Source organism: Pungitius pungitius, chromosome 19 (assembly GCF_949316345.1).
Source record: "Pungitius pungitius chromosome 19, fPunPun2.1, whole genome shotgun sequence".
Taxonomy (NCBI): Eukaryota; Metazoa; Chordata; class Actinopteri; order Perciformes; family Gasterosteidae; genus Pungitius; species Pungitius pungitius.
This window is the reverse complement of record NC_084918.1, coordinates 3,339,952-3,352,360: the sequence shown is the minus strand read 5'-3', so window position 1 is coordinate 3,352,360 and position 12,409 is coordinate 3,339,952. Positions and strand designations below refer to the sequence as shown.

General features: G+C 48.1%; 1 protein-coding gene across 2 annotated transcripts in view; it reads left to right on the top strand.

The window, feature by feature from the left end:
* gpr158a (G protein-coupled receptor 158a) overlaps nt 1-12,409 on the top strand; it is a 52,868-nt gene that overhangs the window by 13,644 nt on the left and 26,815 nt on the right. For both annotated transcript variants that reach the window (XM_037455720.2, XM_037455719.2), the window contains exons 3-5: nt 1,686-1,788; nt 3,141-3,367; nt 4,843-4,911. In XM_037455720.2, the coding sequence (XP_037311617.2) occupies nt 1,686-1,788; nt 3,141-3,367; nt 4,843-4,911 (399 nt within the window). The remainder of the gene's footprint in view (nt 1-1,685; nt 1,789-3,140; nt 3,368-4,842; nt 4,912-12,409) is intronic.

The following is a 12,409-nucleotide window of genomic DNA, read 5'->3' as shown; positions in this document are numbered from 1 at the left end:
AATAACATTACCAACATCCTGCAGCCCTTATTGGTTACCGTTCGCATTCATCCTTCCCTTAATTGGAACTAAGGGTTCACCCCCTGGCCCAATCAGAGCTGAGATAGAGTTTTGGTTTCTGTTGATTGCCTCATACGAGTTTAATTGATGTTTGATTGTTTATAGATTGATTCCGGCTCTGTCTGGAAGAAACTGCACCCGATGCCAGAGAGGGAGAAATAAAAGGAGGCAGAATGTGTGCCGAGTCTATTTTTGTTTCCCGCGGCCCTTCTATCAAACCACGCTGGCATGACAGCGTGACGCACACCCATAAAAAAGGCTCTCGCTGGCGGTCACACACATGTCGCCATGGCAATTAGTATGTCAGAGTGCGCGGGATTGACAGCTGCCACAGCCGGCATGTAAACAGCAAGCGGGGGCGGAGGAGGGACCGGGGCGGGGGGGGGGGGGGGCACGAGAGGACGACGCAGGCTGTCAGTTTGTGTCTCATGAATAATTAAAGGTACGGGTCACATTTACTTGTCGCTGCAATAAGAGGTAGCTGATGGAAATGAAAAAATGAATTTGATTTATTAAGAGACATTAAGGGGTAACATTATTATTTATTTTATTTTAATCATTTCTACGTAATTTTGTGAAGCTTCCATCACAATTACCCAGAACCATTATTATAGAACCGTTATTTTTTAACTGTGCAAACCCAAACATGTTTGAATGAACTGTGAAGTATGTGTCAGAGAAAAGCAGAAAACACATTCAAATTGTTTCTGTTAATGGACAAACTATTTCAATTCATTTACCTTCCTCACCGTCGCAGACTAAACGTTTTTTCATGTAAACAAACAAAGTTCTGTGAGCAAAAAGCTTTGTTTGTTTCCTCCAGGCTTTAACGGATGTTCTAAAAGCATTTAACTGATGAAATAGCATTCCCCTAGCGAGTGAAAAACAACATTCAGATTTGAATCATTTGCACCTTTGCTTTTGTGACGCATCAGGTGCACGTTTCTATTCTACCCGCTTATGAAGACATGGCGCCCTATGAGATAACTCCTCATATTATTACATTTGAGTTCTTGATATTTGGGAAAAGGTGGTCCTGGAATAGAAATCCTCTTAACAGAACCCCCCCCCCCCCCCCCCCTCCGCCTTGAGGTCGTTCTCAAGGTCTTTCTCTCACACCCGCGAGGCGTCATGATGATTTCACATCGTCAGAGGAGAGAAGGATGCAGACAAAGCTGCTACAAAATGCCTCTTCACTCAAACTGAAAGCAACATTGTTGTCAATTTGAAGTCAAGTTTCTGTGAATCTTTTTCATCTGAATTAATTTAAATGAAAAAGAATACTGGTACCTTTAAAAATACGTGGGTGTTGTGTTGTGTATGTGTTGGTACAGAAGAGACGATGCATTCTAACAAGGAGTACAATTAACGCTTCTCCTTCAAACATGCAAATAAGTCTGTTCTTTCGTTTAGATGTTTTAATTATATCTTGTAAATTTGCTCTCCTGAGGCCCCTCAGTCGGCTTCCTGTCAGCCTCTCCATCCAAACCAAAGTATCATTGGAGGGAGGCACTGTTACATTCAGTGACCAATCAGGCCTTTGTCCAAGCGGCTTCCTCCGTGCTGTGTGTGTGTGTGTGTGTGAGTGTGTGTCGCTGACGTGTGTTTTTTCTGTGTCCCGGCAGTGCGTGCCGCTCCACGGTCACGGGTTCGTCTTGGACAAATACTCGTGCCGCTGCAGGACGGGATTCTACCACCCCAACCGAGTGGCTGTCAACAGCTTCACAGGTGAGTCCGGGACTCGCCCATCACCTGAGGAGGAGGAGAGCGGCCTCTTGGCGCAAATCCCATCTCCTCTCGAGTCAACGGAAAGCGCTCCTTCAAATGTGTCCTCATATAACGTGATGAAAAAATCTCTACTACTACTGCTACTGACCTGTCCGAGAGCGGGGACCCCCCCCCCCCCCCCCCCTCCTCCGTATACCTGGGGATGCTAATCAGGTTCAAGGTGGGAAATCTATTTTTAATGGCAGTTACTTTAATTCTGTCTGCTGCGAGTTAATTAAAAAAACACTTTTGCAGTCTCAGGACCCCGGTGGTTTTGCAGCTGCTGTGTCATCTCAAACCAATCTCATCCCACGCAAAACTCGTACAGCATGTTCCTCTGGGCTCCGTGTTACCTCCTTTTCTCACTCGTTTGCCTCCCTCCCCTCTTATTGCCCCCTTTTATGACCCTAAATAAAAAAAAGGCTCTCTGCTTCGGCCTAGTTTTGAGTATTCATTCAAAACGTATCTCCTCAACGCTCCTTTGCAGAGAAAAAAGCAACTCACTCTGCTCAGCCTCGGTTCCTTCCGAGCGCCGGTCAACCCGCTGAGGAAGGAGCTGGAGGATGTGACTCAATTCCACGGAGACGGGTCGGCCTTCTGAAGGGAGCCGTGATGTGCCGAGTCATAGCTCTGATGAATGGGCCCGTTTCCTATTTTTAAAGACAGCATCCCTGCAAATCTCTGTCTGTTTCCAATGAGGCCTCCGCTCCTCATCTGTCCAACCATGGGGGGGGGGCGGTTTACCAATAACTAGGCCCTGCTTGGTTCTTACCTTAGTTAACCCCCCTCCTCCTCCCTCCTGCAGCTGGATTATACCTCAAACTCTTCAACATACGTACTTTTAGGTGATCTTTTTTTTACGGTTTGAACCCGTTTAAATGACTCGGTTCCGGCGGCCTCTCGGTGGAAGCTTTTCAGCCCTGAGGGATACGCCGGTGCTGCAGTGTTGACTTTTCATGTTCACGCGTATGGATCCGTCTCCGTCGTGTTGACACAATGCCGATGAATCCATGTGAGGTCAGAGAGGGATAAGAATACATGCTCACAGAAGCCCTTCATCTCCTTTATCTCGTAATACTGGTCCCACGTCCAGAGGAGCGCTCAATAACAAAGGAAACCTACGGAAATGCTACGTGGTTGCAACACAATCTGCTTCCAACCTCGACATTTTATACTTGGAAGAGGAACTTTGAGGGATTGTCTTTGCAGAAAAACACAAAGCATTTAGGACAGTTTGTCCATGTTCTTTAATAAATTGTTTCTGTACGAGACGGCGAGTCGCTGACCCCTCTGCATGTGGTTTTCGGGGACAGGGACGGGCAGGAAGGGGAAAGCCGGGGACAGCGGCCCCAACGCGGACGAGGGGTCCTCCAGCGACTGCCTGCCGTGCCGGCAGGGCTGCGCCTACTGCCGGGACGAGACGCCCTGCGTGGCGCCGGCGGACGGCGTCCTGCGCCTGGCCGTGGTCTCCGTCCAGTGCCTCTGCGTGCTCCTCGTCTTCGTCGCCATGGTGCTCGTCTACCACTTTCGCAGGAACAAGGTACGGCTTTTTATTTTGGGTCATTGCACCGTTTAAAATCGCTTCACAATGATGCGTTTTTGGGGGATCTGTAAGAGACACAGATTCAGGTCACAATTACAACATCACGTCAGTTAGGCGCTTGATGATTGCTGGGCATCAAAGCCGCTCGCCTCAATAAGGCGGCGAATGTGTTAGTGGGCGGTGAGCTCTTGGTGTGGCGATGATGTTGGTTTTATTTGTCCAGATCACAGGTGAATTGTAGATTATTGATCTATTAAGTCGTAGGTAAAAGAGATGCTGATTCTTGCCCAATGTGTCATGTTTCTGTACTTTTAATACAAGTAAGGTGATGAAGTGCGTGGGCCTTTTAATTTAGGGTTCATCTGATACATTAGATCTGTTTAATTTGCCTCTTGCATAATGTCCCGAAGTGCTGAGCTCAGTTCAAATCAAAGTTTTTTAAAAGTAAACTTCTGACTCCTCTGAGCCTCCAGCTGTTGCTTTCGATGAATCGTCGAAATTAAAGTCCGAGCGGATTAGCCACAGTGCCGTCTAGCCTCTCTCTCTCTCTCTCTCTCTCTCTCTCTCTCTCTCTCTCTCACCTGGAGTCTCCCGCTTCACGTCGGCCACGGTCCAACAATGCATCACTCCCGTTAATAATGCAGATGAAAGTGTGAGATACTCCCGGGCTTTGTCATCATTTAAAACCCCACGAATGTAATCCCCTTACTTCTTATCATACAGAGTTTAAGAGCTTAGTTTCTAAGCTTCTCACACAAGTTTTTCATAAACAAATGCGTTCATTTGGCTTTGGGATGTGAATGGATCTGAAGCAGGATAAGCAGTGAATGGCTTTGAATGGTGTATTTTTAAAGCGAGTGGCTCGGTTGTCCTGTGCTCTCTGAAAGCCCCCGTCGGGCTCCTTCTCGGTTCCGGGACGATATTTTTGCTAAATATCTTACTCTATAGGAGCACCGAGAGAGGCTGAAGTGGTGAAGCCTTCTATAAAAAGCCCTTGAGGCGGAAGCTTTCAATGTGCTTTGTTCTCTCGGGCACCAACAAAGAAGAAAGCTCCACTCCGCTTTTAAATCCTCCAGGAATATTATGATATCCTGCTGTTTTAACTTGTTTAGACCTGCTGCAACATGAGGGGAATTTTAAAAGAGTTATATTCCCCACTGTGCTATATACATTTTTGTGGAAAAGACAAAAAATTATGAATGTTATAATTCAGTTATTTTGGACATGAAAATAAAGATTTCTTGCCATTTTAAATATAACGTTGCTGGACTATGGACCGAGTTGCCAATCATAATGTAAAGGTAGTAAAATTACTGGAGAAACGTCCACAAACACTCTGTACACAACCTTCTTGGCCTTATCGACACTGAAGCATTTAGCTAAAGGGTGGTGGAGACCAAAAACTAGTAGGTTCAAGTAAATGATGCTTAAATAGTTGATTGAATAACAGGCGCATCTGTCTTCTTTCACAGAGTATCCGGGCCTCGGGTCTAGTGCTGCTGGAGGCCATCCTGTGTGGAGCTCTGCTGCTCTACTTTCCGGTAAGACGCTAGTTTGTGTGTGCGTGTCGTACTCTTTGCTGATTTCCTGACTCTTTTTGGGTCGCCACGTCGCGTTTGACGATCCTCGCGCCGAAACCTCCTCCCCGACTGAAGGTTGGCATTCAGCTTGACCTTTGGCCCATCCGAACTGAAGTAAAGCTTCTCCGGCACAACAGAGAAGGATCGTTTGACTCCTCGGACCGTAAATCAGACGTGGCGTCTCTTGTTTTTTCGCGGCCTCGTGGAGCGGTGATGAGCGGGGCTTTCACGGCGATGAACCGGGACCGGCAGTGACAAATATCCAGTGGCTTTTTTGGTGACCCCCCCCCCCCCCCCCCCCCCCACTGCTAACTGCACACAGAGCGGACCAACGAACACCCGTCTACACGACCATCTGTTATCTTACATTTGCATCATTGTTTGCTTTTCGCCCCATAAGACTTCCTGGCATTTATAGGGAATACAAAACAAGATTCTATCAAACAACTAGATCTGAACGCCGTGTAGAGGAGCATTAGCGTGTACAACTTTTACTATTCTTTCCTGCGTCAGCAATGAAATGGAAATGTTGTTGATATGAAACATTGTTTGCTCACCAGACTCTGTACCATCGATTCCATAAACTCTACCACGACTCGTGGGCATCGGCTAATTGCAGGTTTATTCGCAATCACATGAAGCTATATGCTTAGCGAGGCATCGCAGGGTAAATGTAATTAACGGCAACTGATTTAAAGCCGGCTAATCAATGCAATTTGCCGCGCAGGGGTCCCGGGAAGTAATAACGTTAGAAATGTGCAGACTGAGAGTCGGTTTTATTGGTCAGCGAGTGGACGGTCGTCCCGTATCAGGCCGCTTGTAAAAAAGTAGTACAAAAGGAAGTTAACTTTGTTGCTCTGAATCCTGCGTAGTTTATAGATGAGACAATTCTACTGGAATATTCCATTCTGTTGTGCTGAAACGGTCACGTTTTTGTTTTGGGGGAGGGGGGGGGTAACATGTCTTTGGCCGATGGTGTGAGAACAGCGTCTGTCTGCATGGCTCCAGCACACCGGATTGATCTCCACCCTGATGGATTTCCATGCCCCCCCCCCCCCCCCCCGTTCGGGCAGGGTGCGGTGGAGGGGGGCGCATCACTCCTGATCTAAATATAGATTCAGAAATATCCCACCGCTGCTTCTATTTTAAATAATTCTTCTTTTATTAAGCGGCAGTAGATGCGTCTCTGCTGCTCCCACGACATTCAGCTTTGTGGAGTAATGCCCCCCCCCCCCCCCTTTCTTTCCTGAGTGTGTCGCATGCAATAACCCCCCACCCCCCTTTCTTTGGAATAAAAACGGAGGAGAGAGGAATGGGGAGTGCAAAGAGGGAAAACTAAAGCCGGCTATTTCCGTCTTGCTGTGGAAAGGGGGGGGGGGGCATGCATATGTGATTCACAATGTGATCCTTGGATTAGCTCGCCAGCCCCGCGTTTGTCTCGTTGCAGCTCCTTATTGACGCTGCCGGGGAGGATTAGATGGCAGCAAAGTGACGTAGTTCATTTTTTTTGTTTTTTTTATTTTTAAACGCACACACATTGCCGCACATCAGTGCAACCTGGCTCCAAGCTGTGCTTCACAATAACGGGCCGATGCAAAGACAAAGGAGATCAGTCCCACATTGGACTCTTCAGCTTGCTGAAGGGATAACACCTTTGGGGAGTAACGGGTGGGGGGGGGTACTCTGCTGTCATTGTCTGTAACCCCAAATCGGAAGGCCGGGTGACCCAGTTGCCTCTTGTCGCACCGACCTGGTACGAGGACATCGCCACGTTTGCTTTGCCTTTCCTTTCTTCCCCTCGCTGGTGCTTCATTTCATTTCTCTTCCCTTAATTACACCCCGCTTCTCCTCTCCGTACATTCCCTCCATGCGTACGTACGGGAAATGGTTCGGAAACGCCGCAGTAGAGCAACAAAATAACAAAATAACAAGCGTGTAAACCCCGTGTGAGAGTTTTGAAGGCAGTTACCTTTGAGTAACCTCCCTGCCTTTCTTTCTTGCCTTTCCACCTGTCCAATCTCAGCATGGTCTCGGTGGCGTGCATGGCAGGGCGGGGGGGGAGGCAGAGCTTCACAGCACATTGGGGGGCTAATGAGAAACAGCGCGGCCTGGGGACGAGGTTTCCCGACCCGACAGCCCGTGAAACGCGGTCGGCCAGCCGGTTCCCCCCGAGCTGCGCTGACACTTTCAATCCCACCTAAGTGGATTTTGCAGGCCGGCTGTTCCCATTCCCAGATGTCCCTGAACGCCCCGCTTCCCTTCCAGCCCTCTGAAGAGCCCCCCCGCCCCAAAAAAAGTAAAGTGCAACGATGAGGGATAGCGTGATTTTCGCGTGGGCGAGGTTTTCCCTCCCCCCGATCTGTCCCTCTCTGCCCGGGCAAGAAGGGAATAACTCAGCGTTGGAGGTGATGAGGAGGAAGGGGGGGGGGGGGGGCAGTGGGAGGCGAGCAGCAGCCGGGCCGTGGAGTGTGAGCTGGATGTAATTTACACCCGGCCCACCTCAGGGAGCAGCGGGAGCACAAGAAAGCATTACCTGCTTCCAGAAAAAAAAAGAAAAAAAAGCCCTCCCTCCCTCCCATGTGGCGGTGGGTGTCGGCTTTCATATAAAAACGCATCCGTTGCTATTAAACGCCCCCCCCCCCCCCCCCCCCCTCCTCCCCCCTCCCTCTCGCCTGCTGCCTCCTCCTCCCACTCTCTCATACTGAAGGTGTTTGGTGGAGAGGAGGAAGATGAAGATGACCTGAGGAAACGCCAAACGGGACGTCCGTCCTCATTTCACGTTCCACGCATTGAAAGCAGCACGAGAGCTTTGTTGTGAGACAGAATGATTCCCGAGGCTACAGGACACCCCCCCCCCCCCCCCCACACACACACACACACACACAAACTCAGAAGCACTAAATGGCTCAAAGTATTGAGCCTTAAAGCCTTTAGCTGGTGGCAGATTCTTGTGAAGCTGCGCCAACAAACGGCGGAATTCTTTTGACTGGAACTGGCCGACGGTTTTAGTTTTAGTCGTAAAATCTATAGATTGATGTGTTCGTGCCGCGTCACTGACGTATGACTAATGTATGATATTTTATTTTGGCATTTTCATTTCAGTAAGTGCTCCATTAGCATCAGGTCGCCCTTCGAGCTGCCAAACTGTGATGATAATAATTCACCATTCAAACCATGATTTTAATTTCTTACTAAATCTACCAGGTAGGATTTACTGGCTGCACCATTCTTCATTTTCTAAAGTTTCTGTCCACATCGATTGAGAGATTAACAAATGAATATAAACACTTATAAATTCTATAAAAATAAATTCTGCAGAACAGAATAAACTGCGAAGCAAGCTCAGGTATCAGGTATTTGGGCTCTCCACTGAGTGCAGTAAACTCATTTCATAGCATTGTGGGGGAAGATGTGATCCATCGATGTGGGAAACTGACCTTCACGCAAAAGGGGGATACACCCCTGAAGCTTTCCCCATCAGAATCGATTGGCATTTTTATTGTCTACTTACAGATTAATTACAAACTGCTGCTTTTTGATCCTCTTTTTTTTTCCTCAAGGCATTGGTCCAAAACAAGAATCCACCGACTTATTTTAAAACCGTATTTGCTTTAATATCTCCTGTTCGCCCTAGAGCGGGATCTAATTATCTGAAGCTGTCTAGCACAACGTGTTTGTGTATGCCCTGCGGAAACCGCCTGGTGTAGGCTATGTGAGGTATCTGCCATGTGTGTTGTATGCTAGGTGCAGTATCTGCCATGTGTGTTGTATGCTAGGTGCGGTATCTGCCATGTGTGTTGTAGGCTAGGTGCAGTATCTGCCATGTGTGTTGTACGCTATGTGCGGTATCTGCCATGTGTGTTGTACGCTATGTGCGGTATCTGCTATGTGTGTTGTAGGCTATGTGCGGTATCTGCCATGTGTGTTGTATGCTATGTGCGGTATCTTCCATGTGTGTTGTACGCTATGTGCGGTATCTGCTATGTGTGTTGTACGCTATGTGCGGTATCTTCCATGTGGTTTGTACGCTATGTGCGGTATCTGCTATGTGTGTTGTACGCTATGTGCGGTATCTGCCATGTGTGTTGTAGGCTATGTGCGGTATCTGCCATGTGTGTTGTACGCTATGTGCGGTATCTTCCATGTGTGTTGTAGGCTATGTGCGGTATCTTCCATGTGTGTTGTAGGCTATGTGCGGTATCTGGCATGTGTGTTGTAGGCTATGTGCGCTATCTGCCATGTGTGTTGTACGCTATGTGCGGTATCTTCCATGTGTGTTGTAGGCTATGTGCGGTATCTTCCATGTGTGTTGTATGCTATGTGCGGTATCTGGCATGTGTGTTGTAGGCTATGTGCGGTATCTGCCATGTGTGTTGTAGGCTATGTGCGGTATCTGCCATGTGTGTTGTAGGCTATGTGCGGTATCTTCCATGTGTGTTGTATGCTATGCGCGGTATCTGGCATGTGTGTTGTACGCTATGTGCGGTATCTTCCATGTGTGTTGTAGGCTATGTGCGGTATCTTCCATGTGTGTTGTATGCTATGCGCGGTATCTGGCATGTGTGTTGTAGGCTATGTGCGGTATCTGCCATGTGTGTTGTAGGCTATGTGCGGTATCTGCCATGTGTGTTGTACGCTATGTGCGGTATCTTCCATGTGTGTTGTAGGCTATGTGCGGTATCTTCCATGTGTGTTGTAGGCTATGTGCGGTATCTTCCATGTGTGTTGTATGCTATGCGCGGTATCTGGCATGTGTGTTGTAGGCTATGTGCGGTATCTGCCATGTGTGTTGTAGGCTATGTGCGGTATCTGCCATGTGTGTTGTACGCTATGTGCGGTATCTTCCATGTGTGTTGTAGGCTATGTGCGGTATCTTCCATGTGTGTTGTAGGCTATGTGCGGTATCTGGCATGTGTGTTGTAGGCTATGTGCGCTATCTGCCATGTGTGTTGTACGCTATGTGCGGTATCTTCCATGTGTGTTGTAGGCTATGTGCGGTATCTTCCATGTGTGTTGTATGCTATGTGCGGTATCTGGCATGTGTGTTGTAGGCTATGTGCGGTATCTGCCATGTGTGTTGTAGGCTATGTGCGGTATCTGGCATGTGTGTTGTAGGCTATGTGCGGTATCTGCCATGTGTGTTGTAGGCTATGTGCGGTATCTGCCATGTGAGTTGTAGGCTATGTGCGGTATCTGCCATGTGTGTTGTATGCTAGGTGCGGTATCTGCCATGTGTGTTGTAGGCTATGTGCGGTATCTGGCATGTGTGTTGTAGGCTATGTGCGGTATCTGCCATGTGTGTTGTACGCTATGTGCGGTATCTTCCATGTGTGTTGTAGGCTATGTGCGGTATCTTCCATGTGTGTTGTATGCTATGTGCGGTATCTGGCATGTGTGTTGTAGGCTATGTGCGGTATCTGCCATGTGTGTTGTAGGCTATGTGCGGTATCTGCCATGTGTGTTGTAGGCTATGTGCGGTATCTGCCATGTGTGTTGTAGGCTATGTGCGGTATCTGCCATGTGAGTTGTAGGCTATGTGCGGTATCTGCCATGTGTGTTGTATGCTAGGTGCGGTATCTGCCATGTGTGTTGTAGGCTATGTGCGGTATCTGCCATGTGTGTGGTATGCTATGTGGCGCATCCAGTCGGGCGTCTTATTTTGGTTGTGGGCGTGCTGGCGTTCTCGCTCCTTGCTTTTCGTGAGGTAAACCTGCCCTCTTTCTGAACTCCAGCTGCACTCTGGCCCTCAGGTGCGCTTCCAACGGGCTTGTACAGCGTCCTGTACAGCATCCTGTACCTGTTCCCGAGAAGAAACTCCACAGAGAGGTGCACCGCGGTGATTTGTGCGACAGCTCCCCCGCGGCCGGGCGGGCCTGCGTCAGCGCCTCGTCTCGGGGGGGACGCTCTCTGGCTGACTCCGACTGTGCGGGGCCAGCTGGTGGGCGCTGCAACGGTAGACAATTAGGAAGAAAATATAGCTGCAAATGAAGTGACTGAGTGTTGATTAAATCGGGGTGAGCGTGTGAATCCCTCCGTTTGTTGTACCCTGCACACGTCACCCCCACTGGGAGGTCTTTGTGCTGCCAATGGTGTGTGTCTGCGTTTAAATCAGACAGGCTCCCTTTGTCTTAAATATCTGAGCGAAGAAGCTGGCGGCACCATCGGTGGCACCATCGGTGGCATGTGGCTGCGGTGATCAGGGAGGGGGCCCTTTGTCCACTCGCACCCAGGCAGTAGACTTCTGGTGCTGATGAGCCAATGTGGAAGGGTGTGAGTGTGAATTCATGTGCAAATGACCCCTGACTCCACTTCTCACTGGATTTATTATCTCAGCAAATGTGATACAAGTTTATGGTCTCAATCTCTAGTTTCATCTATTGCTCAATACAGTACCATTTAGATTTAACAAGCCGAGCATCTTTCCTCCGGTGTCCATTACAAAGGTCAAAAGGGCGACGGCTCTCACCGAAGACGACAGCGGCCGAATCGCCCGAACTCAAGGCTTCAAAACCTCCGTCACTATGACTCTCTCCACTTCTCGTTTGTGACCAGAGCCGATGTTCCCATCAACAGGCGCACGTCCTCGTCCAGAAACAGAAGAGCTGCTTACTCACCGCCCCACTGGTCACTGTTGATGTGAGCGTTAGCGACAACTGCTGTCAGGTTGAAATGTCCTCCTCAAAAGGGCCGCCTGCGCGCCGATAAGAGTTCATAATCTTCCAATGGGAAGTTCGTGTGTTGTCATTCAGCTGTAGGACTTTGATTTGAGAATGTTGTTGGTGCTGATGTCAATTGGATCGCGTTGTATGAAGGGTGTTTTTATTATTTAGTCCCCCCTCTATCTTTGGGGACCCTATTTGGAAATGAAGTGAGTTTGCCTCATATACGTGTTTCTGTAACAGTGCAAGTGAAAGCAGATCATTTACCATCAGAAGTAATAATAAATACAGATGACACAACACTATTACAGGTTTTATTTCTAGAATTGGCAAAACAGTGAACATTAAAACAAATTGGACCAAAAGTCATCTGTTATATGTGTTCAGATGTCCTGTGTTTACCAAGTCATTAAACATGATAATTATCAGATTGAAAGCTATACATTTCTGAGATAAATTAATTTATTAACATAAGTTTCAAGCAAAATATATTTCTTGCCATAAACTGATCTTAGTTGACAAATATGCAGGCAAATTCAGAGAAATCATTTTTTAACCATGAGGATAATTCTTATCAATTCAGATTCTCCAGATTCATTATCCATTCAGACAGTAAAAGTGCGATACGATATATTAGAAATGCGATTGAATCACAACGCAATTCCAATGAAAGACGATGAGTCACCCGACGGGCGTTCAGTCGCTCAGAACCACCTTTATGATGGGTTTGCTGCAGTCGGACATTGTGGCCGTGATGGTGACGTTGTCCCTCTCGTGTTGCAGACTGGCTCCTTTGGCTT